The sequence below is a fragment of the Trichosurus vulpecula genome, chromosome 3, assembly GCF_011100635.1.
Source record: "Trichosurus vulpecula isolate mTriVul1 chromosome 3, mTriVul1.pri, whole genome shotgun sequence".
In the NCBI taxonomy this organism is placed as follows: domain Eukaryota; kingdom Metazoa; phylum Chordata; class Mammalia; order Diprotodontia; family Phalangeridae; genus Trichosurus; species Trichosurus vulpecula.
In genome coordinates this window covers 199,399,208-199,426,123 of record NC_050575.1, presented here as the reverse complement: position 1 = coordinate 199,426,123, position 26,916 = coordinate 199,399,208, and the positions used below count along the sequence as shown (strand labels likewise).

At 38.0% G+C, this 26,916-nt stretch overlaps 1 protein-coding gene across 2 annotated transcripts in view; it reads left to right on the top strand.

Annotated features, from left to right (window-relative positions):
* Window positions 1-26,916, top strand: part of SLC9A8 (solute carrier family 9 member A8) — a 127,610-nt gene that overhangs the window by 67,013 nt on the left and 33,681 nt on the right. For both annotated transcript variants that reach the window (XM_036748887.1, XM_036748886.1), the window contains 4 exons: window positions 1,525-1,668; window positions 3,811-3,949; window positions 6,543-6,648; window positions 15,150-15,266. In XM_036748887.1, coding sequence (XP_036604782.1) covers window positions 1,525-1,668; window positions 3,811-3,949; window positions 6,543-6,648; window positions 15,150-15,266 — 506 coding nt within the window. The remainder of the gene's footprint in view (window positions 1-1,524; window positions 1,669-3,810; window positions 3,950-6,542; window positions 6,649-15,149; window positions 15,267-26,916) is intronic.

Genomic DNA, 26,916 nt, shown 5'->3' with positions numbered 1-26,916 from the left:
AAATGTTCACATTCGTTTATATTTGTTAAGTTAAGAACAACAAAATTAAAATGAGGGAATGGGAAGGGAATGGGGGAAGACACCATGTCTTCATTTTTCTCTCTTCAGCTTCCCCCTACTCCTTGCTTCTAGTTCTGCACTCTGGGGTCAAGCAGAACAAGTCTGGTCCTTAACATACTCGAAGCTATTATGTCTGCTATATGTTAAGAGATAACTGTTTCAAATGAAGTAGCATAATTCAAGTCAAATCAACAAGCATCCCTTAAGAGTTTACTATGTGCTAAGTACTGGGGATATCCCCAAGGCACTTACATTCTAATGGAGGAAGACTTCACATAAAAGGAAACTGAAAAGGGGAGGGAAGAGAAAGAGATGAAGTTACCAGGCTGGGGGACTTTGTAGAGAAAGTCCAGGAGAAATGTGGGACTCCTGGACAGGAATGAAGATGTGGCAGGCCTGGCCTCCTCCTTAAAATGGAGGAACTAACTAATTAGAAGGAAATGCTGCAGGGGTGGAGTGATCTTTCTGGGGGAAGAGGTTTCTCAGGGCATTGTAGAGACAGAGTGCTTCCTGGAGAGAACTCTGCAGGTGATTGTGTATAGGGGTGAGGTAAGAGTCAAAGATGAACTCAAGGTTTTATGCATGGCTAACAGGAAGAATGTTTATCCTATTCACAGGAGCTTTCTGTCCTGTTAATTTCCACTGCTGCTGACCTGATTCAGGGATTTACACAGGGATTTACACACTGGGATTTACACACTGACTTCCTTGCCGCCAGTCTTCATTCACCTCTCTTAATTACAGTGCCCTTTGCTCTATTAATTATTTCCTATTTATCTCTTATACAACTTGCTCTGTATATATTTGTTTGCATGTTGTTTCCCCCATTAGAATGAGCTCCTTGAGAACAGGGACTGTCTTTTGCCTCTTTTTTATATCCCCAGCACTTAGCACAGTGCCTGACACGTGGTAGGCGCTTAATAAATGTTCACTGATTGATTCCTATAGAACATGGCTTTTTTGCTTTAAATCTTTCAAAAGTCCAACAGTTAAGGACCTTAATTTTCTGATACCCAAACCCTTAATGTTAGGAGGCTGGAAGAATTTGCATGACAAAAGAGCAAGACCTGACCAGGCTTTGCTTATTTATATTCATGTTATGTTCTGCTTTCTACCACCCTCATCCATTTAGACTGTGATCTTCTTGAGTGTAGGGACAGTGTGTCTCAGTGTCTACCACAGCAGCTTGCACATACCAAGTAGGGACTGATAAATATTCCTGGAGTCCTCCCAGAGCAGATCTTTATTACCTGGCAGTTCTGAATCCCCAGGGCTTTTACTCTGTGTGACACTGAAAAAATACTATAAATAATGCAGCTATTCATAATATATCTTCTTTTGTTACACTATCATTTGGATTTCATAGTTTGTTTTTATTTTTAGGAATACAAACTGTCATACTTTGGGTACCACATGCCTGGCGAAAAGCATTGTTACAGTTTCCCTTTCTCTTTTTTCTTACAGTTTTGCATTTGGCTCCTTGATATCTGCTGTTGACCCAGTAGCTACTATTGCTATTTTCAATGCACTTAATGTGGATCCAGTTCTTAACATGTTAGTTTTTGGAGAAAGCATTCTCAATGATGCAGTCTCTATTGTTCTGACCAAGTAAGTTTGCATATATGTAGGAGAAAAACTAAAGTTATTGAACTAAAAAGTATCTGAAACCTAACAGCTAATATTTCCAAGTTGTTACATTAAATGTATAGTTGCTTTATAGAATTGTTTGCTTAATAGCACCTTGGTTTATTATTGCAATCAACTTTAGAGTTAACAGGTCCTACAAAAGAAAGGTGTTAAAAATAAAGCACTAGTTTCCAGTGATACTCATGAGAAAAGCAGTCTTTTGAATAGAATGATAAAACTTTGCTGTAGCAATTCATAAAGTCATGTCTAATAATGTCTATTTAATATGACTCATAAAACTTGCTATAGGAGAAACAGAGGAGTTTTCAGGAAAAGGAAATTAATTGTCGATCATTTCAAATTTACTCCCTGAATACTAGTTTGCTCATTTTAGCTTGCAATTTAGCATGTTACAGAGCAGGGCTATCCAACCTTAGGCTATCTTAGGGCTGCATTAAAATAAAATAATTATTTGAGGGCTACACCCAGAATAAAAAAATACAGTACACTAATAGAAAGTGGGAGAACACACGTCATCAATATGACAGGTGAAGGCACGAAGCACGAAAGCAAACACAAAACAACAGAGCAACAACATAACAGTATAAAGGTAAGCACATATTGACTAGTCTGCATTGTACGGATGGAACGCATCCCACAGATCGATTGAAAATTCTGTTCCATCCGTAATACTGCTTAAAAACACCAAAGAAAATTAACATCAATGAGATTATTTGTTAATGATGGAATTAAAAAATCTAATATGCATTCCATGGAAATTATTGTTTTATTTTTTCGCTTGTAAAAATTAAAACCCACAGGCAGGCTGCATAAAATCGCACTGTGGCCGCATGTGGCCACGCTGTATTTTGGACAGCCCTGTTATAGAGGAAAGAGCTCTGGATTGGGAGTCGAGTACCTAAATTGAAGGCTCTGCTTTGCCACTACTTGCTGTATGACTTAAAACAAATCCCTTAACCTTTTTGGTCCACAGGTTTTTTTTTTTTAATCTGTAAAATGAGGGAAAGGTGGTGGTGGTGCTGATGTTGGATTTGACCTCCAAGTTCCCTTCCATCTCTAAGATATAATGATATAAGATATAATTTAATATAATTTGCTTCATCTTGCTTTGTCTGGTGTGTGTGGAAAGGAGAGCAAAAGCAAAGATCAGGAAGCTCATCTTCCGTTTCGCCTCCTTTTAGGAAATAGGATTCTAGGCAGTTAAGACTAATAAATTGAAGTTTCAAAGGTCTTTTGGAAGCTAAGATACAATTGCTGTTTCATTGATTAACTTTGACTTGTTTCAAAGGTTCTTCCAACTATTCCCCTGCTTTTGAGGGAGTCTGCTCCTTTGCTTATTTTTAAGAGGAACATTTCATAAAATATCAGTCTGGCAAGTGATCTTATTTAGCTTCATAGGAAGCTGAGTTTTGGCATGAAATGTCCTTGTACGTTTTCTCCTTCATAACCAGCAGTAAGTTGCCACGATTCGTTTCTTTTGCATTACTTTAGTCTTTCAGTTCTTCAAGGGCTTTTGTATTAACCTTCATTAAATTCCTTTCAGTTTTGATTTTGTTACTATGAAGGTTCATTTTTTTAAACTTTTGCAGCTGAATCCATTGGTTCTCTCCAGCCAAAGCCTAATTTAAGCACATTGGAATGAATTTTGTTACACTTGTAATCTTTTTCTTTACCCTCAGAATCCTAATATTATTAAATAAAATGTGGGAAAATGTTGGATCAGAAAATCCAGGTGAATTTGTGCCATACAGGAATTCTGTTCGTATTAAGAAAGGAGATGTGAACGCTAGTCCTGGGACTGTCTGTAATTACTTTTTTGATCTTGGGAAGTTACCTGCCCTTGTTGACCTTTAGTTTCCTTCATTGTAAAGTAACAGTGTTGGACTAGACCTCTCTAATGCCGCTTTTAGCTCTGACTCCCTTTTTTTAAAGGACCCTTTTAGTTCTAACATGAGCTGTCCTAAAGTGTCTTCTAGCCTTGCCATTCTGTGAGGCTCTGAAATTCTGCTTCAAAGTGTTATTGTAGATTTTTCCCCCATTAATGCCTGGGGAAAGTACCTTTCTAATTTCTTTCTTTTTTTCCCATTTCCTTTGAATTGCTAGCACAGCTGAAGGCTTGACAAGAAAAAATATGTCCGATGTCAGTGGGTGGCAGACTTTTCTACAGGCCCTTGGTTACTTCCTTAAGATGTTCTTTGGCTCGGCTGCACTCGGCACTCTAACAGGGCTAATTTCTGCACTAATATCCTTTGAAAGCAATATATTGTACAATCAGATAAATTCTTCCTCTTCATTTTCATTTCTTTAGCTATCTTTTAATGTTCCTTAAATGTGTCTTTTTTTAAAATCAAGGTTTTGTTTAAGGGATAATTTTGGTACACCTAAAGGTGGCATGGTGCCACGAACAAGGTATTGTTCAAAATTCAGCTCTGAGGTTTCCTTGAAATGTAACTGTGGGCAAGTCCCTTTACTTCTCTGAGCCTTAATTTCCTCATCTATAAAATGGGGAAAATAACACTTGTCCTCTAATTAGAGGTTATTAGTGGTTAACACTTGTACAATGTAGAGTTGTGATCATCAAATGAGACAGTAGATGTAGAGTACTTTAAAAATCACAAATCTATATATAAAAGGTACTATTATAGTAGTTAAAACATAATTAGGTTGCCATTTTATAAATTATGTAAATTCTGATGAGATAGGATACGTCTTCTAAAATCCCAATTCTTGTTAATTATATTTTAGATATAATTAATGTATCCCAGTTTTTATGTCCATGAAAAAGAAAATTAAATTTATTTGAAAATGTCAGCCCCCTCAAAAATTACCACATTGGAAATATTGTCTCAATTTAGAACTCAAAACTTCTAAAAAAAAATGAATGTTAAAAATAAATAGTAAATTTATTTTTAAAAAAGAGAAATATTTTCTTTTAGGCTATGAAAATGGGTTTGTAAAATAAATTACATCTAAACTGTTTTTGTTAATTTGGTTAAAAAGTACCCAGATAAGAAGACAGGTTTGTTTACAAAAGACTTTTTTTTTGTCCTTTTGTTGCTTTTTATTGCCTGTTATGTCTAAAAATCAATTGGCAGTCCGTTTCTCGGCCAACCTCATGCCACAGTGCCACAGATGCCTAGGCCATCTTATCAGACTGTTTTGTAGTTGTTTCAGATTGTCCGTTTTGTCATGGATAACCTATACTTCTTCCATGAACTTGTAATTTTTCAGAAAATCTAGTGTTTTTTTACATTATCTGAATTTATTTCAGTCTCTTGTCAAGAGTTTGTTGTTTTGTTGGTGTGGGTAGGCAATGTAAATCAGAGTTCTTCTCTGACCTGGGACCAGTAGAAGTAGGTGGATTAAAAAGAAAGTTTTTCTGGTTTCCTATTCTCCTTCTTTTCATACCATTTTTGATAGAAAGCTAAATTTGCCTTAAAGCTAAGTAATTGGATACCAGGAGATAGAAAAAAATCCAAAGTGTGTGTGTGTGTGTGTGTGTGTGTGTGTGTGTGTGCGCTTGTGTGTGTTTGTATGTGTGTATAAGAAAGAGAGAGACTGAGAGGAGAAATGGAGACAGAAAGAGAAGTGGGGAGGGAAAGAAGAGAAAGAAATGTGTATGATTAGGGACTATGGAATATTTTAATGTAGAAGAGCCCCATCTCCATCAGAGAGGGTTAGTTCTAGAGATTCCCCAAGAAAAAGGAGAAACAGCTGGGTAATAGAGTATGAATTATATGAGAGAATCACATGACACAGTAGAAAGAACATTGGATTGGGGATCAGCTGATACCCATAACCCCTCAGAGCCTCTGTTTCTTTATTTGTAAAGTAGGGATAATAATGCCTGCCTCACCTATTTCACAGGATTATCACAAGTTTCAAATGAGATAATGCAAATAAAGCATTTTGTAAACTGTGAAGCACTAAAATAAATATTATTATTATTATTGCTGTTATAAAATGTTTTCAGAACAAGAGCTCATTGTCTTTTAGAGGTACTCTCCCTGCCAAAATCAAAAGACTATAATCATAAAACCGTATATATACTGCAAGGTTTACTTATATATCTTTGATCCACACAACCACTTGTTGAAGTAGGTTGGACTGACATTATCATCCCCATTTTACAGATGAGGAAGTTTAACCCAATTAGTATAATCCTTCCCTGAATCATGATTGTCCTCTAATTAGAGGTTATTAGTGGTTATTCAGCCTCCAGTTACACACTGGTAGAACTGAACTCTTGAAGCACTGAAATGGGAGAGTCAGGAAAAGGCCTTTTGAGCTTTCAGGCTGTAGCCGTGGCCCTGTGAGTTGTTGTGGCATATGGGAGATAGTCAGAATCAGCAGCCCAGGAATAGTGCAGATTTCCTCCAGCTCCCATGTACTGCATTGACTCTGTCATGACACTAGTGTGTCTTATTTCAAAAAGGAGAAAACTCAAAGCAAGAGTATTAAATGACTTGTATAAGGTAACATAGGTAAGTAGTAGACCTGGAATTTGAATCCAGTCTTCAGATTCCATGTCTTGATTTCCATTTTCTTAACTCAGGCTGATTTTGTGGTTACTTTACTTGTTTTCTTTTTTAAAGAATTCAAAGATCTGAGTGTTTTATATGCAGTATTCTCTACATCCCTTTCTCTAGCATTTAATTTCCTTCCAAAGTTAAATTAAATTACCTCAGTCATTCGTTTTTAGTTGTAACCCAGGGATATTTGAAACCTTTAATATCTAGTTATTGTTCAGAGGAGAAAAACAGCAGCTTTACTCCTTTTCTGATATTGTAACACATTGTTCCTGGATTCTTTTTCCATAACGTTTGGTGCTTCAAGTGTTAAAGCATATTGATTTAAGGAAGACACCTTCTTTGGAGTTTGGAATGATGATTATCTTTGCATATCTTCCTTATGGGCTTGCAGAAGGCATCTCTCTCTCAGGTAGGTTATAGAATGAATGAAAACTAATTGATAAGAATGTGCTGGCCCCCTTTCAGTAGGATATGAACTCTGAGTTGACTTTCCAAGGGGTGTTAGAGTAGAACTATCATCTTTATAGCTAAATGCTGATAATAAAATGCTTGTTCAAGGTTTGAGGCACAGTTGGGAGCTTTGTACAAGGCTAATAAAGTAATTGAACCTGAGACCTAGAACTACATAGCTAGCTAAGTAGGAAAGAGATATTAGAGATCATCTAAGGTCGTGAGATGAAGTTCAAAGAGGTTAATTGACTTACTTATGATCTTACAATAAATCAGGAAGCATTAAGTAAGCTCTTACTATGTGCCTGGAGGGCAGTGTGCTAAGTGATACACAGATAAAAGTGAGACCTTGCCATCATTGAGGAGTTTAGTAGTAAGAGAAGGCTGGTATTCAAAGCCAGAGTTTTGGACTCCAAAATTTGATCTACTAACTAACTAGTCCAAATAATTTTAGAAGTTTTAAGAATTTCAAACTGGGAACCTAATATCTGTAACTCTATCTGTATCATTCTCTTATCTGACATTTTGCCCTTCTCATTAGTATTGGTGGCAGGTACAACAAAATGCAATTTTATCTATTAAGTAACTACTTGGACTAGAGCCCTAAGAAAGACATAGTTTTTTTGCCTTCATGGAGCACAGATAAAATAACACATATATTACTTTATATGCATTTCAGAGACGTGTCAAACAAAGTGCTATATATTTTGGTTTTTGTCATTTTGTGGGACAGTTTAATGTTGTGGGAAAAGCACTAACTAGGCTTAGGGTTCAAAGGATCTGGGCCTAAATTCTGCTTGGACACTAATCAGCTATGTGACCATGGGCAATTCACTGAAAATTTCTAGGGTTTAACTTCCTCATCTACCTTATAGGGTTATAAGGAAAGCACAATAAAAATGTCAAGTGCCATATATGTATGGAAGGGTGTTTTATTATAAGTACCGGACATTTGAATTTTTTTTAATTTCTGCTCTATGATGACTTCTCATGAGCCCTATTTAGATAATAATGGACAGATTTCTCTTTTTCAACAGCTTACTTTCCAGAGACAGTCAGAAAATGTTAAGTGTCTACTATGTGCAGAGCATTGTACCTTGTGAAGCTTACTGTCTAATAGATAACATGTATGATTTTGTCAGTTCATTAGAGAAACACAGAAGGAGTGAAGAGTGATAGGATGGTCATGTGGTTTCTATTTGGGCAGGTAGGTGGTACAGTGGTTAGAACATTGGGCCTGGAATCAGGAAGACATGAGTTCAAAACCAGTCTCAGACATTTACTAGCTATGTTACTTTGGACATATCAATTAATCTATGAAATAGGGCTAATAGTAGCACCTACCTCTCAGGGTCCTAAGTGAGGATGAAATGAGCTATTTGTAAATAGCACAATGCCTGGTACATAGTAAGCACCATGTAAATGTTAGCTATCATCATCACTATTATCACTATCATTATTACAAAGGAAGAAATAAAAGGCATTTTAGTCATTTTAGTGAGGTGGGGAACTGTTGGTAAATTTCATATTTTAACCTCATGCCAGGATTATAAAAATTCTATATTTTTCATTCTAGTTTATGCCCTTCTGTCTTGTCCTTCCCAGATTTAATACTTAAGTAAACTTTGCCCCTCAAATGTTGAAAAACATTGAATTTCATCTTACTTATTTTTACCTCTGTTCCTCACCAACACCATCATCATCAAGTATTTATTAAACTTTTAATTTATGCAAGGTACTCTGCTAAGTGCTAAAGCTACCAAAAAAAGGTAAAAACATGGTTCCTTCTGAGCAATTTTATTTTTTGCTCCTGGGTGAGTATTGGCTACTTGATGGAAAAATACATATTAAATATATCAATGTGGGTTTTCTGATAGTGTGCTGGGAGTTCATTCCTTGGCTTTTCTTGAGTCAGAACAACAGCACTTTCTGATTTCTTATGGGATTCGTGGATTTGCGGACCTGTGCAATATAGGAATTGTAGCTCATGTTTCTATAGTAACCTGAGGTTTACCAAGTGCTATTTTCAGAACAGCTCCATGGTTTAAATAGTGCAAAAATTGTTATCTCCATTTTATGTGTGAGGAAACTGAGGCTCAGTGATATGAAATGACTTTTTCATACTCACAGAGCTATGGCAAAACTGGGACTTAAATCCAGGTCTCTTGGCTCCCAAATTCAGTATACTTCCACAATCTCTAATAGAAGCAAAAGATTAAGAGGCATTTGACTTGGAGGTTAGGGCACTGGACATGGAGTCAAGAAGCCCTGCATTGCCCCAGATACTGTTTAGCTTTGTGACCCTAGTCAGATCACTCCATTTTTTTGGCGCCTCAGTTTTCCCATCTGTAAAAAATGAGAGAATTGGACTTAGTGGCCTCAAAAGCCACTGCCGGCTCTAAATCAATGATTTAGTGTTTACAGGCAGGAAAAAATCCACCAGACACTGAAATATGAAACATGTTAATTGTATTTCAGTGGAAAAAGCATAGAACTGGCAGTCAGAAGATCTAGGTTTGAGTCTTAGTTTTAACAGTTAATAGCTTTGTAAATATGTGCAAGTCAAAACCCATATGCATATTTTAATTATTAAACTGAGTGGCCTTTTCTCAGCCTCATTCTATTTGACATCTCTCCAGCTTTTGACAATATAAAAATTATTTTTAACATTCTCTTTCTTTAAATTTTCAATTCCAAATTCCTTCTATCCCTCCAGCTCCTTCTCTAGCTGCTGAGAAGGTATATCAATCATACATGTAAAAGTGTGCAAACATTCCATACTAGTCATGTCACCCCCCCCCAAAAAAAAAGCAAGAAAAATAAAGAAAATGAGAAAAATTTTACTTCAGTTTGCACTCAGAGTTCATCAGTTTTCTCTCTGGAGGTAGATAGCATTTTTCCTTCCTTCCTTCCTTCCTTCCTTCCTTCCTTCCTTCTTTCCTTCCCTCCCTCCTTCCCTCCTTCCATCCTTCCCTCCTTCCCTTCCAATCGAGGTTAAGTGACTTGCCCATGGTCTTATTTGAACACAGGTCTTCCTGACTCCAGGGCCAATGCTCTATCCACTGTACCACCTAGCAGCCCCTCAGATAGTATTTTTCATCTTGAATCCTTCATAGTTGTCTTGGGCCATTGTATTGATCAGAGTTGATAAGTCTCACAGTTGATCATCATTACAATATTGCTGTTACTGTATTCAGTGATCTCCTGGTTCTGCTCACTTAATTTTGTATCGGTTTATCTAAGTCTTCTCAGGTTTTTATGAAACCATTACCCTCATCATTTCTTACAACACAATAGTATTCCATCACAATAATATACCATAATTTGTTCAGCCATTCCCCAATTGATGGATATCCCTCAATTTTCAATTCTTTGCCACCACAAAAAAAGCTGCTAGAAATATTTTTTTTAACATGTGCATTCTTTTCCTTTTTCTTTGCCCTCTAGGCTACCGACCTAGTAATAGTATTGCTGGGTCAAAGGGTTTGCACAGTTTTATAGCCCTTTGGGCTTTGTTCTAAGTTATTCTCCAAAATAATTGGACCATTTCAGTACTCCACCAACAGTTCATCAGTGTCCCCATTTTCCCACATTCTTTCCTGCATGTTATTTCTAAGGTGGTACCTTAGAGTTGTTTTAATTTGCATTTCTCTAGTCAATAGAAATTTGTGTACCTTGAATAATATTTTTTCCAGTTACGTGTATAAATCATACATGTAAAGTCACACAAAACATTTCCATGTTGGTCATGTCATGAAAGCAAACATATATATATATATATATATGTGTATATATATATATATATATATATATAATCGTAAGGTTTTCAAAGTACTTTATGTGTATGATATCATTTCATCCTCAAAAACCTTGAGAGGTAGGTGCTATAATTAATCCTTTTTTTATAGATGAAGAAACTGAGACTAAGAGAGAGATTAAATGATTTGCTCAGATACTAACCAGGTACCATTAGTGTTTGAGGCAGAATTTGAACTCAGGTCTCACTGACTCAGAACCCAACACTCTGTTCTCTGCCTAAAAAAAAGGGGGGAAAAGCTCCTGTCCTTAAAGAGCTTACATTATCTAATTGGGAGATAGCATATATACATGTAAATGTGTAATTAACATGTACAAAATGAATAAAAGGGATTTTTTGAGAGAATCTGGGGGGATCATAACAATGGAGCAGTCTTGAAGAAAACTGCAGATTCCTAGAGGTGTAAGTGAAAAGGGCATGCATTCCAGGTATGGAAGAGAGCCAGTAAAAATGCACAGTGACAGGAAGTGTAATGCCTTGTGTTGCCTATATGGCTGGACCGTATACTCCATGGAGAGGAACAATGTGTAAGAAGACTGGAAAAGTTGAAAGGGTCCATACTGTGAAGAACTTTGATACCATACAAAGAAAGTGATAATTGATACTTGAGGCAACAGTGACCCATTGGAGTTTGGTGATGTGGGCAAAGCAGGTACCATAACCTGACCTATAATCTGGAAAATTACTTTGGTGTCTGTGTGGAAAGTGGAGTACAGTATGGAGAGAGAGAGGCATGGGGCAGAAAGACCAAATATGAAGTGATTGCGGTAGTCCAGGCAAGAAGTAATCAGGGCATGAACCTCAATAGGTTCACCCTACCTTTGAGGTTAGGGTAATAGTTGTATTAATAGACAGGAGGGGCTATATAGAAGAGACATTAGGGAAATAGGAGTCACAAGATTGGGCAATTGCTTGGATATATGGGGTGAGTGAGAGTGAATACTCAAGATTGACGATGAGATATGAACCAACCTAGGTGACTGAGAGGATGTTGGTGTTTTCAACAGTAAAAAGAAAGTACAAGAGGGAAAAAAAATAATGAATTCAGTTTGGGACATGTTGAGTTTGAGATCCCTCAAGGACATCTAATAGGTTGTTGGTGATATGGTCCTGGAGCTCACAAGAGACTAGGACTGGACATACATAGATCTAAAAGTCATCTGCTTAGAAATGGTAATAAGTGGAAGCTAATGAGCTCACTAAGTGAGACAGTATAGAAGAAAAGAAAAGAGGGCCTAACACAGTACCTTGGGACATGCTCATAATTAAGGAGGGTGACATGAATAATTATATATCAGTGAAGGAGATAGAGAAGCAGTCTGATAGGAGAAGAGGGCAGTATTACAAAATTCCAGAGAGAATAGGGTATTCAACAGTGCCAGAAATTACAGAGGTTAAGGAGAATAAGTTTCTGTGAGTGACAGTCTGAGCAAGAGCCAAGGTAAATCATTAAATCCTAAAAAACAGACATTCCAGTAGTAGCTATATAGTTTCCTATTTTATTAAGAGAGTTACATTTTCTTGTGATTTTTCTGATACCTTAATAGCTCAACTGTAATAGTTCTATGAATCAGTGATTGCATGGGTGTGAAAGTTCCCTCTGCCAGTGCAGATCACCATCAATCCATGATGTTCTTTCTGTATAATTCTAGTCTACATTTTGCCATAAATCTTTTAAAGAGTATCCACTGAACATGGTAGAGTATTTCTTCTGTTTTTTTTAAATAGCACAAAGGATACCAATATCATATTCAGGCTATTCCTCTATTATTATTCCTTACCCTCCCTTCATAACCATATCATCTGCTTTTCTGTTCATACATCTTCTTGATAGTATCATCAAGATATATCTTGTCAGCTTAATAGAAAAATTTCTACATTGGAGGCAGCATGGTATAGCAGAAAGAGAACCTACTGGAGTCAGAGGATCTTTGTTCAAAGCCCTCTGGGTTCTCAACTGCTGCAAGGCAATCCTTTTTACCTCCCTAGTTGATTCACTATTCCATTTACCAAAGTGGAATTTCCAAACCTTTTCATCCCTTCTTAAATCTTCCATGCTTTCCCTTCCATTGTTTTCTCAAGAGAAACTTGCTTCATATTAAACTGAAAAAATTGAAGTCATTTGCCAAGAGCTCACCTGATGATTTCACCATCTCTCATGGATTCATTTATCACCTCTATGCATTTGATTCTCAGCCCTAACTGTTGTTATTTTTTTAACCTCCAGCCTGAACTCATCATCTTTCCTCACACTCTCTCATCCTCCATATCCATTCTGTTGCCAGGTCTTGCTGATTATTCCATAACAACATCCTTTGTACGCCCAGGGGTGCACTGGAGCCAGTGCTAACCAGTTTTTAAATTTTTAGTGTGAGCATTACACTTCAGTCACTACAAATCAGGGCTTGATGTATTCTTTTCTTGATTGTCTAGATTTAAGAAAGTATTAAAAATGAAGATTGAACTTTAAAATTTATATGCATAAATTTTACCCCTTCCCTAGCACCATTGTTAAACATTTGCCAGCATACCTCTGTATTGCTGTAAAACATCACTTGAACTCGGTAGGAGTGCTGCAGAAGAATCAGGAGATGAAGTCATCACCAGACTGGAGGTCTGGTGACTAGAAGCTATTAAAGATAATAACAACTAGAATTTTTACAGTACTATAAGGTTTGCAAAGTACTTTATATCCATTATCTCATTTGAGCTTCACAATACTTCTTTGTATACACCCCTTTCTCTCCTCTAACACTGCCACTACCCTAGTGCGGGCCTTCTTCACTTAACTTCTGGACTATTGTGATAAACTTTTAGTTGGTCTCCCTGCTTCAAATTTCTTCTTACTTCAGTCCATCTTGCTGGCAAAACGATATTCCTGTGCTTTAGCACAGGTCTGACTGTCACCCTCAATTAAATAAGCTCCAGTGGATCCCTTTTACCTCCTGGATCAAATAGAAAATCATCTCTTTGGCTGCTAAAGTTCTTTGTAGTGGGGCCCCTTCCTATTTTTTCAGACTTTTCATACCTTATTCCCCTCCATGTACTTTACAATCCATTGAAACCATGCTGTTCCTCTCACGAGACACTCCGACGTCAGACTCTGAGCATTTGCACAGGTTGTTCCCCTATGCCTAGAATTTTCCCTCCTGGCTTCCTTCACGTTGTGGCTTAAACTCCACCTTCTGCAAAAAGCCTTTCCCAATACCTTCCCTCTAAGATTATTTCCAGTTGTTCCTCTATGTATTTTGTTTGTACTTAGTCATTTGCATGTTGCCTCCCCATTAGACTGTGAACTTGAAAATAGAGACTGTTTTTGCATTTCTTCCTATACCCCAGTGATTAGCACAGGGCCTGGCACATTGTAAGCACTATATAAATGCTTCTTGTTGTTGTTGTTGTTGTTGTTGTTAGAGGCTGCATAAATGCTTGTTGGCTTGACTCGACTCAGATAATTAATACCCATGTGACTTTGGGCAAGTTACTTAATCCTTCTGGATCTCAGTTTCCTCATTTGTAAAATGTTAAGGTTAGCCCTTAGTTTTTTCATCTGTAAATGAGCTGGAGAAAGAAATGGAAACCACTCCACTATCTTTGCCAAGAAAATGCAAATGGGATTGTGAAGAGTTAGGTGTGACTGAAAAACAACTGAACTACAAAGGTTACAGATGGCCTCTAAGGTTTCTCTAGATCAAAGATTCTCCCATCTTCTGCTATAAATTCCCATTAGGATGTTAGAAAGTTTTATGAGGTTCCTTTTTCTGAATTTTGCTATACAAGGCAACTATGATCAGCTAATCTGTTTCTGCCTAATAGAACTGAATGATAATCACTAGTATTTATGTGGTGCCATGAGTTTTACAAAGCACTATATATATATGTACACATATACAATGCACATGTATAATATCATTTTATTCTCACAATAATCTTAGGTTCTAATATTATCTTCATTCTACAGATGAGAAATCTGAGGTAGATAGAGGTTAAATGGCTTGCCCAGGTTCATACTGCTAGTGTATGAGGCAAAATTTGAACTTAGGTCTTCCTGACTAGTGCTTCATCAATTGTAGCACCTAGCTGCCAAGATAGAACAGAAAATATGCTTAAACTGTAAGGTGGGGGTTTTAGGAAGAATTCTGTTAATATGAATTGTTATGTAGAATTAGGTTTGTGAAAGAGATTATAGGATCTCCTTTGGCTGTCTTCAGAAACAAAATTTATTACCATATCTATCCATCTAAATTCCACCCATCCATCATTTAAGGCCCAGCTCTAAGGCCCAGCTCAAGTACAGTCTTTTCCACAAACTCTTCCATGTCCGAAGAACTCTGATATACTTCATATATTGTGTTTTGTGTTATTTTTATTGTCTTACTTCCTTGTTACTAGTCTTGTCTTACTTCCTTGTTATATTACTACATGTTATAGGAACCAGTTAAACACCTGTTTCTGGAATTAATTATCTGCTTTGCAGGGATTAGTTAATTTCTTTACTCTATTTTTCACACAAATTGTAATTTCCCAAAGGCAGGTACCTGAATGATATTCATTTTGTATAGCATTCAATAAATGGCTGTTGAACCCATTGAATAATTGTTATCCTCATTTACTAGGTTCTGTTCCTGGTTGTTTCTCTGTAGGTATCATGGCCATCCTGTTCTCTGGTATTGTGATGTCTCATTATACACACCATAACCTTTCCCCAGTTACACAGATCCTAATGCAGCAAACCCTACGAACTGTTGCCTTCATGTGTGGTAAGTTGCATATTTGTAGTGTGGATGTATTCATTAAAGTGCTAGTTCTTTGGAGCAGTTGCTTTATGATCTATCAGTCACTCAGCAGGCATTTATTTTTTTTTTGTTATTTAATTTAATTTAATTTAAATTTATTTATTTAACATATTTGGTTTTCAGCATTGATTTTCACAACAGTTTGAATTACAAATTTTCTCCCCATTTCTCCCCTCCCCCCAACTCCAAGATGGCATATATTCTGGTTGCCCTGTTCCCCAGTCAGCCCTCCCCTCTATCACCCCCCTCCCCTCTCATCCCCCTTTCCCTTCCTTTCTTGTAGGGCAAGATAAATTTCTACGCCCCATTGCCTGTGTATCTTATTTTTTAGTTGCATGCAAAAACTTTTTTTTTTTTGTTTTTGAACATCTGTTTTTAAAACTTTGAGTTCCAAATTCTCTCCCCTCTTCCCTTCCCACCCACCCTCCCTAAGAAGTCGAGCAATTCAACCTAGGCCACACGTGTATCATTATGTATAACCCTTCCACAATACTCATGTTGTGAAAGGCTAACTACATTTTGCTCCTTCCCAACCCATCCCGCTTTATTGAATTTTCTCCCTTGACCATGTCCCCTTTCCAAAGTGTTTGTTTTGATTACCTCCACCCCCATCTGCCCTCCCTTCCATCATCCCCCACCCCTTTTATTTTTTTTTATCTTCCTCCCTCTTCTTTCCTGTGGGGTAAGATTCCCAATTGGGTATGTATGGTATTCCCTCCTCAGGCCAAATCTGATGAGAGCAAGGTTCACTCATTCCCCCCTCACCTGCCCTCTCCCCTCCTCCCACAGAACTTCAGCAGGCATTTATTAAACCCCTACTAAATGCTAGTCACTGTGCATATACACACACACACACACACACACACACACATAAGTATATACGGAATAAGCACAAAGTAATTAAATACAAGGTAGTTTGAGAGGGAAGTCTCTGGTAGTTGGGAGGAGTCAGTAAAGGCTTCATCTAGAAGGTAAGAATTGAAGGAAGAGAGTAATTTTTTGTGGTGGAGGTGAGAATGGAGTCTATTAAAGAAATGAGTAGTGACTACTACCGCAAAGACATAGAGAAATGAGATGGAGTGTCATGTACAAGGAAGAAAAAGAAGGCCAGTTTGGCTGGTTCCCAGATTATGGAAGAGGAAATAATGTTGAGTGAGGCAGGGAAGAGAGTTTGGAGCCAGGTTGTAAAGGGCTTAAAAGCTAAACAGAGGGATTTATGTTTTAGCCTAGAGGCAATGGGGGGTGGCGTGGGGGAACTCCACTAGAGATTTCCTTAAGCTCAGATCCTTTCTTTCTTATGCTCAGATTTGATGATGTCACTCCCCTACTCAAGGACAAGAAAAATCATTTTGACATCAGTGGTTTGGTTGGACTTATGTGAGGAGAGATTTGAGGGAGGAAGGCTAATCAGGATGTTGTTATAAAAGTCCAGGTAAGAGAAGATAAAGGCTTGAACTAAAGCAGTAGCTATATGAGTAGAAAGGATCATTTGCAAGAGATGTAGAGGTAGAAATGGCAAGATTTGGCAACTGATTGGATATGTGGTATGAAGGATGCTAGAAACATACTTACATTGTCTGGGAATAAACAATATTCGTTGGGAAGCCAGGAACGTGGGTACATTCCCTGAACAGAGTACAGGAGAAAGTACAAAGGACTCAGATGGATACCAGTACTTTTGTTGACCCCCACCTCAAATCTCTTGCCAGGCTCTTCATTGGCCAGATGCAAACCCCTGACTGTCTATGTCATGCTCTCCTCAAATGGCTTGTTTAAGCATGCATCTAACCTTTCACCTAACCCACCAGAAGCTTGGTTTCTGCTAGAGCTTGGGCGGGGTGGGGGGGGTGGAGAGGAGAGGGAGGGGGAGAAGAGGAATACTTTTAACTCTGTGGAAACAAAACTGCTCCCCCTGTTTCTTATAATTTCCCCCTCTTCTTTTATTCAAATTTTTGTTTCTACGTCTTTAATACTCCCTTACTCTTTCTCATATGAATTTTTCCCCTTAATCATCACCCCTTTAAGTAAATATGGGAAGGGGTAAAGGTTGATCAATGCATTGACAAATCAAAGGGGGCAGTCCTCTTTATAAATATAGATACAGAGACCCAAAAGAAAACAATAATGCAGTTGTCCTTTTAAGATTCAAAAGTCTCTTCCCATACAGCTGTCTGGCAGGGAACATCATCAATGAAGTCCTCTGGTCCTTAGTATTTGTTCCAGCCATCTCCAGCACAGCATCTCAGCATCTTCTTGTCTTGTAGGAACCAGCTTTCTTTCCATTCTCCTACAAAAGTGACCTTAGCACAATTTTAAGTTACTATTTCTAATCCTTATAACCCTGATCATTTTTACACATTCAAAATTGGAACCTTGGCCAATTGTCATATTTAAGAAATTCACATCAGAACCCAGTTTCTTATACTTTACATTAACCCATTATTAATTTCCTCACCAGGGGGATGAGATTTCACTAAGGAATTAACAACAGGCTCCAGTACATACATAAATACATTAAATAATCAATTTTGAACACAGTACATGTAAAACCTTAACCTTTTAATCATGCCATGTTTGTTTGATGGCATTTACAAAATAAACCACAAACCATTCTTCTTTTAACATTACTAATTGTAACAAAACTTTAGACAAGCATGATATTAACCAAATAACAAAATAATATTCTCACAAGCCCTTGACCCAATTGCCTCCATACCATTACCAAGAATTAAAAGACCCTAACTTATACATGATGCTATACAGGGCCCTTATAAACTACTCCAACTTATACAGGACCACACACAGGAACACTAGTCCCAGTCCTATGGTAATCTAAGATGTTCCATAATCAATTATTTTAATAGATTTGTTACTGTACTTACAAAACCTTCTCATTATAGAAATTTGCCACTATAGAAATTAGGGACTTTTAGGAAGGGGATGATATTTCCCCAGCTTCCTGCCAATTCCAGGCAGAAGTTATGTCAAACTGCAAGCTGCATTGAGCCAGGCTTAAAATCTGCCAGGTTTCAGTTAAGGATCAGGTCAAGAGGGTCCCATCTCAGCACAAGCTGAATAGTTGCCCTCTTAACTTTAGCATGAAATCATACCTGCAGTTCACACTTGCCCCTCACAGGGCTGCTGGCATCTTGGATCAGCCTTTCTTGATATTCACACCTGGAGTTAGACTCAGAAAAACAGTCAGTTAACAGTCCCATTAAGTCTTTGAATAGCAAGTTCCAATAATCAGTTTAAAATATGACTGTAATCTCACATTGCTTAAGGAACATCCTTAAAGTGAGCTCTAAGTAGCTTGCATGCATTTCCACTCTTCTTCATAAAATCTTCCCATTAAGATCATAAGTTATTGCTCTAACACATTTGCATCAGTTTCCCAGGCTTTTCTATTCTCCTCTAACTGTGCCTAATCTGAAAGAATGAGATATACTTTAAGAATTGAACCATATAAATATGATAGGTTCAAACATTAACTTCATCTTTACATTTTAGGCCATGGAATGATTTCAGATTCAAACAGCCATATTTAACTTTTCCCATCAGTGCAAAAGTATTCTACAACTTACCTCTCCTAAAGAGACTTACACATTGAAATTCTTTTCCCCAAACTGAAATGTCTGATTTAATTGCAGTAATTAATTACACCATTTGTCTTAATATCCAATTGCTCTTACATCACCTTAAAACATTTAAGGACCTTATTCCACATAGATACAAAGTAACTTTAAATCCCAGCCTTAATCTCTGGGATAATGATTCAGCCTTACATTTGTATCTTTATTTCACAAACTTCTTTTTCCCTTTACCTAATTATTCCCATTAATATTTAGAAAGAATATTATCTTTCATATGACTATACAAGAGTACCAATTTACCCAATCATTTGATTAAAAACAGCAAGATTTCACATATTTGTATTAATCAAATTTTCCATTTTTCCTCACAAAACCTTCTAGGTCTTTAGGTACCATAACTTCACTTCACAATAGTAACAGATTCTGGCAGATAAATTTCCTTTCATCACTAACTATTTTTTATTACAGAGACCTGCCATTAAAAAAAAGGCAGCATCATATCATCTCCCCAGAGGGTTGGTTCTTTTACATCAGATGGCAAGTTTCACTAATAAAAACTTTACCAAGACCCACATCTCAAATTCTAATCTTATCCCAAAAACCCATCCCTAGGAATCAGTTCTGCTGACTTCAGAAAGCCAGGTTTGGAGGTCTGCTGGCTTCTGACCCCTGCTGTTCTCTTTCTTTCAGTAAAACTTAAATTCCAGTAACTGCTGCCCCTTCCCCTTCCTTCCCTTCTACAGGGTGGGAATAGATAGCTTATCTAGACAAAAGGAGAGGGGAGGGGGAAAGAGACTGGCTTTTCAAAGCTGTCCCAACCTTTTAACTAGAAGGTGTCTCCTTTATCTGCCTTATCTTCTGTCCATGGTCCCATCCAGGGGCTCATAAAATTCAAGACTTCACACAGCATTGATAAGAATTTATGCCAAGAATCCATGTTTTAGTTAACAGAAAATGAGCTCATCTACCTTTTAAAATTATCAGACAGATACCTTAATAAAGAAGAAATAATTTTACTTTTCCCATTATAGTAACTCAGAGATGTTCCAATATCCATCCATTACCTAATAGATTTAGCATTGTGCTTACAGAACTTCTTGATAATATAAATTTGCTATAAAAGAAAAAGAGGGACAATATCATATCAGTCCCATAAAGTCTTAAATAGCAAATAAATATGGGCTGATATCCTTCAGACAGGACCATCTCAAAGTCCATTAAGCTATTAATGATCAAATCAAGTTACATGATTTTTCTGTCTTCAAAAAAAAAATACTTCCTCACACTCTCTCAACATAACAACTATGTAGGGACAGGAGACTCTGGGATAACCCCCATTTGTCCGAAAACCTCCTTATCTGCCTTAAAGAAAAGAGGTTCCTGACTTTGATCTCACTACTGGATAGATACACATCTTTGTTTCTCAAGCTTGTTTAGGTCTGGGGGAGAGAGAGAGAGAGGGAGAGAGAGAGAGAGAGAGAGAGAGAGATACTTCAGCAATCAACTCTTTTACATATGATAAGTTCAAACACTAGTTTTAACCCTTGCTTAGGCCATGGAATAGCTACAAATTTTGATCAAGACAGCAAAGTCTCTTGTGCTTTACAGCTTATTACATTAATTTAGTGATAAATTATCTTGAAAATTTATCCTGATATTAAGAAGAATAGTCACTAAACTTTTATGAAGAAAGTCAGTTGGACAGCTCTGAAATGATATGTGTATCTTTCCTCCTTAAAGCAAAAATAAAACTTTAAACATTGGAATTCATTAAAACTAAGTTGGTGCGGGGGCGGAGCCAAGATGGCGGCTGGTAAGCAGGGACTAGCGTGAGCTCCCTACCGAGTCCCCCCAAAAACCTATAAAACATGGCTCTGAACCAATTCTAGAACGGCAGAACCCACAAAACAGCAGAGGGAAGCAGGGCTCCAGCCCAGGACAGCCTGGATGGTCTCTGGGTGAGGTCTATCCCACACGGAGCTGGGAGCTGGGAGCTGGGAACGGAGTGGAGCAGAACCCAGCCTGAGCGGCGTGGACCAACCAGACCAAAAGCCGGGCAGAGAGGGCCCTAGCACCCTGAATCAATGAGCTTCGGCAGTTACCAGACTCCACAACCCACAAACACCAAAGACTGTGGAGAAGGTTAGTGGGAAAAGCTGCAGGAGTGGAAGGAGTTCAAGGTTCGGCTTCCAGCCCCGGGGGTAGCAGAGGTGGGGCAGCTACAGCTGCTGCTGCTTCTGGCCCCAGGCCCACCTGGTGGGAGGAATTAAGTGGCGGATCAGAGCAGGAGTGCACAGCCTGATGAAGATCTAAGCCCAGTCTGGGTTGGGGGTTCTTGGGGAAGGAGCAGTGCTGGTGTGGCAGAGCTGGCACCTCCCCCCCAAACGTGGAACATAGAACTGTCTAGTCTACAAGCAGTCATACCCCACTGAAAAACTCAAGGGTCAAGTTAGTTGGCTGGGAATATGGCCAGGCAGCGAAAACGCACCCAGATTCAGTCTCAGACTTTGCATTCTTTCTTTGGTGACAAGACCAAAACATACAGCCTAAAGAAGTGAACAAAGCACAAGAGCCTACACCAAAAGCCTCCAAGAAAAACATGAACTGGTCCCAGGCCATGGAAGAGCTCAAAAAGGATTTGGAAAAGCAAGTTAGAGAAGTAGAGGAAAAATTGGGAAGAGAAATGAGAAGGATGCGAGAAAACCATGAAAAACAAGTCAATGACTTGCTAAAGGAGACCCAAAAAAATACTGAAAAATACACTGAAGAAAACAACACCTTAAAAAACAGACTAACTCAAATGGCAAAAGAGCTCCAAAAAGCCAATGAGGAGAAGAATGCCTTGAAAGGCAGAATTAGCCAAATGGAAAAGGAGGTCCAAAAGACCAATGAAGAAAATACTACTTTAAAAATTAGATTGGAGCAAGTGGAAGCTAGTGACTTGATGAGAAATCAAGATATTATAAAACAGAACCAAAAGAATGAAAAAATGGAAGACAATGTGAAATATCTCATTGGAAAAACTACTGACATGGAAAATAGATCCAGGAGAGATAATTTAAAAATTACTGGACTACCTGAAAGCCATGATCAAAAAAAGAGCCTAGATATCATCTTTCAAGAAATTATCAAGGAGAACTGCCCTGATATTCTAGAGCCACAGGGCAAAATAGAAATTGAAAGAATCCATCGATCACCTCCTCAAATAGATCCCAAAAAGAAATCTTCCAGGAATATTGTCACCAAATTCCAGAGCTCCCAGATCAAGGAGAAAATACTGCAAACAGCCAGAAAGAAACAATTTGAGTATTGTGGAAATAATCAGAATAACCCAAGATTTGGCAGCCTCTACATTAAGAGATCGAAGGGCTTGGAATACGATATTCCGGAGGTCAATGGAGCTAGGATTAAAACCTAGAATCACCTACCCAGCAAAACTGAGTATCATGCTCCAAGGCAAAACATGGATTTTCGATAAAATAGAGGACTTTCAAGCTTTCTCAGTGAAAAGACCAGAACTGAATAGAAAATTTGACTTTCAAACACAAGAATCAAGAGAAGCATGAAAAGGTAATCAAGAAAAAGAACAAGAAAAAGAAATTGCAAGGGACTTACTAAAGGTGAACTGTTTTGTTGACATTCCTACATGGAAAGATGACATGTTAGATTCATGAGACCTCAGTATTAGGGTAGCTGAAGGGAATATGCATACATATATGTTTATGTGTTATATATATATATATATATAAAAGTGAATGTGTATGTATGTATATATCTATGTGTATGTATATATATATATATATATATATGGAGAGAGAGAGAGAGAGAGGGAGAGACAGAGAGACAGAGAACGTGGACACAGGGTGAGTTGAAGATGAAGGGAAGATATCTAAAAGAAATAAAATGAAATTAAGGGATGAGAGAGCAACATACTGAGAGAGAGAGATAGGGAGAGATAGAATGGGGTGGATTATGTCCCATAAAGGTGGCAAGAGGAAGCAGTTCTGTGGGAGGAGGGGAGAGGGCAGGTGAGGGGGGAAGGAGTGAACCTTGCTCTCATCAGATTTGTCCTGAGGAGGGAATACCATACATCCCCAATTGGGAATCTTACCCCACAGGAAAGAAGAGGGAAGAAGATAAAAAAAGGGGGGGATGATGGAGGGGAGGGCTGATGGGGGTGGAGGTAATCAAAAACAAACACTTTGGAAAAGGGGACAGGGTCAAGGGAGAAAATTCAATAAAGGGGGATGGGTTGGGAAGGAGCAAAATATAGTTAGTCTTTCACAACATCAGTATTGTGGAAGGGTTATACATAATGATACACATGTGGCCTATGTTGAATTGTTTGACTTCTTAGGGAGGGTGGGTGGGAAGGTTAAGAGGGGAGAGAATTTGGAACTCAAAGTTTTAAAAACAGATGTTCAAAAAAAAAAGGTTTTTTGCATGCAACTAGAAAATAAGATACACAGGCAATGGGGTGTAGAAATTTATCTTGCCCTACAAGAAAGGAAGGGAAAAGGGGATGGGAGGGGAGTGGGGTGACAGAGGGGAGGGCTGACTGGGGAACAGGGCAACCAGAATATACGCCATCTTGGAGTGGGGGGGAAAGTAGAAATGGGGAGAAAATTTGTAATTCAAACTCTTGTGAAAATCAATGCTGAAAACTAAATATGTTAAATAAATAAATTTATAAAAAAAAAAAACTAAGTTGGTGCAAAAGTCCTTAAGTAATACAAATTCCAAAGTATTATCAAGAAACTAAATTCCTAGTTATTACAGAATCCCTAAATATCACAAAGTTCCTTAGTCAAAAAGGTGTTTGTAATGGAGAGGACACTTAATTTCTCTAAGTCAAGAAGAACATAACCAATTAAATAACAAATAACAATAGCAAAGTTTACCAAGCCTTTCCTTAGATGAAACAGGCTTGAAAATCACACCCCTATTTTTTAAAATCAATTCCTATATAACAAAATTCAGACCTCATAAGGGTCTCTCAAATTTTACAGCCTAAGAGAATTCTAAAAATACAATTTAGAAATAAGATGAGCTCAATTACATTTTCAGATTCCTATTACTTTTGGTATTCATATGTTAATACATTAATATATATTAATACATATATAACATACATAAATACATTAACATAATGACATATATATTACATATACGGACATATATATTAATACCTTAAATACCCTTTATTTACTTATTTAGCACTATACAGCTCTTCTTAGCTAACTGTTGCCTCTGGCCCAGGCACTAGGAATATCTGCCTGGCCATGAGCGAACCCAGAAAAAAAAAAAAGATTTCCATTTCATATCATCACTTGCTTTTATAATTCATCCAGATTTGAAATTGGCACCTTGTCTTTCACAGGTCAGCTTTCTCCAAGCTCCATTTTAGGCATTCCAATTCTTCTGAGTTTTTACAAAAAAAAAAGTTTGAATTAACAAAAAGCCTAAGGAATTTGAAGAAGGGGTGTCCACCTCCCCACCAAGCAAAAGGGACCAAGCTGAAGTATTTTAGTTTCCTTTCTGTTTGTCTGCCTCAGATAATTTGAGAACAAAAGAAGCTAGTCCTTTTTAGATATGCTAATTTTCGGGGGGTTAGCTTAATTTCCTATCCCTAGCCACTAGTATATATGGCTTCAAATCATAATTTCATATAATCTCTGTGGAAACAAAATTCAGTCATACCTTACAGAGGCAAAACTTATTTTATAATTATACAAATCAATAACTTTACTATAGTCAATACCCAGATTCAATAAGACCTTTTATTACTTAACTAAATCAGCCTTATTTTCCAATCAGGCTACAGGCTTCTTTCAGCCCCAGCTCCTGATTGACCCACCCATAGTCTTCCAATGTAGAGGATAGGGGAGGGGTGGCCAAGAGCACATGGACTTAGCTGTAGTTTCACCCCCACTCAAATTCCCTTTACCTCCAGTCTCTATCTCTCTTTCCCAGTCTTTACTGAAACATTTTACCTTCTGTATTCTCACTCCAATTTCGATCCCTTTCCTAATCTTGACCCAAACTACCTCAAACATTTCAAATAAATGGAAAAAAAATATTATACCCACCAGGCTTCTTCTCCAGCTGCTTTTTACCTTAAAACTTAAGAGTTAAATGACTAACAATTTAATCACATTCTAAACAGACCACTAAACCTTTTAAGTGATCATCCATTTATCATACAGAAAAACCCTTTACTTCTACAGTTTTAAAACACTTTGCTTGATGTCAGATACATTGAGTTTAATGCAAGCATACAGATTTTCAATGTTTAGGACCCAATCAAACCTTAATTCAGAGCTCTCAGCCCTCTCTTCCTCAGGGCTGCCTGACTCCTTGCCGTGACTAACAATTTGCATACTAAAGGAGCCATTTCTGTCCCCCAACCTGTTTTCTTTCTCCACAGCCTTCCAGGGCCCTTTCTTTTGCTAATTAATACCTTTTTAACCCCTCAGTTCCTAGAGTTAAAAACTTCCACAGGAATATAAAACTTTTCTTAAACAGACAAGACATTAGACAAGACATTGCACAAGAACAATTTAGAATTTGAATTCAGACCCATCCCAAGCATTAAATTAAAAATTACACATTTCATGCTTCACATCTCCCCTCAAGGCTGTGTATTCCCCCCCCCCCCCCCCCCCCCCCCCCCCGGCCAACCTCCTTTCTGTGAAGCAGTGAAAGGTTTTTAAATGCAAATCAATCTATCTCTTCCTGAGACAGAGAATTTTTTTTTTTTTTACCACCTACCAAACTTCCAAATCCCTTTCCCTGGGTCAACCCACCAGTGCTTTTCTTCAAAGCACTAGGAGAAATCCATTCTCTTGACCTAGGTCAAATATTTTGAGAGTTCTTTTCCCCATTCCAAGCAAATCTTATTTCTCAACTTGGAGCCAATCCAGACATGACAAAGCAGGACTCCCCCACCTTGCGCAGGCACCTGACTTGTGCTGTCTATGGCCATTTTCCTTCCCTTTACCCCCTTTACTCACGTTCCTGGGTTCCCAAGGATTCCAGAAAAATACTCCTGGGAAATTAACAGTCTGAAGAAGGAAATTTTCACCTGCAGATACTAGGGCCCACTGCAAAACAGTGGGAGCACCACCCATTCTCTGAGTGAAATATCTCTTTCTTCTGATGCTGTATTGATCCCGTGACAAGCTCCCAACTGTTAGAAGCATACTTACATTGTCTAGGAATAAACAATACTCGTTGGGAAGCCAGGAAGCATTTTAATTATAGTTTACATTTATTCCTCCTAAATAAATGGGCACATCCCCTGAACAGAGTACAGGAGAAAGTACAAAGGACTCAGATAGATACCAGTACTTTTATTGACTCCCACCTCAAATCTCCCGCCAGGCTCTTCATTGGCCAGATGCAAACCCCTGACTGTCTACGTCATGCCCTCCTCAAATGGCTCATTTAAGCATGCGTCTAACCTTTCACCTGACCCCAGAGGCCTGGTTTCTGCTAAATCGGGGGAGGGGGGGAGGCAAGGGGGAGGAAAAGGAATACTTTCAACTCCGTGGAAATAAAACGGCTCTCCCCCGTTTCTTACAAGGGGAATAACAGTTGAGGATGATGCCTGTGTTTTGAACCTGGGAAAAAGGAAAGCTATTGGTTTCTTTGACAGAAATAGTGAATCTCAGAAGAGGGGAAGGTTTGGGTGGAAAAATAATGAGTTCCATTTTGGATATGTTGGACTCGAGATGTCTCTGGGACGTCCAGTTTGAAATGTCCAATAGGCAATTAGTGGTGCAGGACAGAAGCCCAAGAGAAACTGGGGCTGGATATATAGAAATTAGAGTCATTGGCATCGAGGTGATAATTAAATCTCTAGGAGTTGATAATGTCACAAGGAGATAGAGTACAGAAAGCGGAGTAGGGAGTATAGAACAGAGTTTTGAGATATACCCAGGTAGTTTGTATTATATGGATTATGAACCAGAAAAGGAGGTGGAGAAGGTGCAAACAGGTGGTAGGAGGAAGAGAAGAGA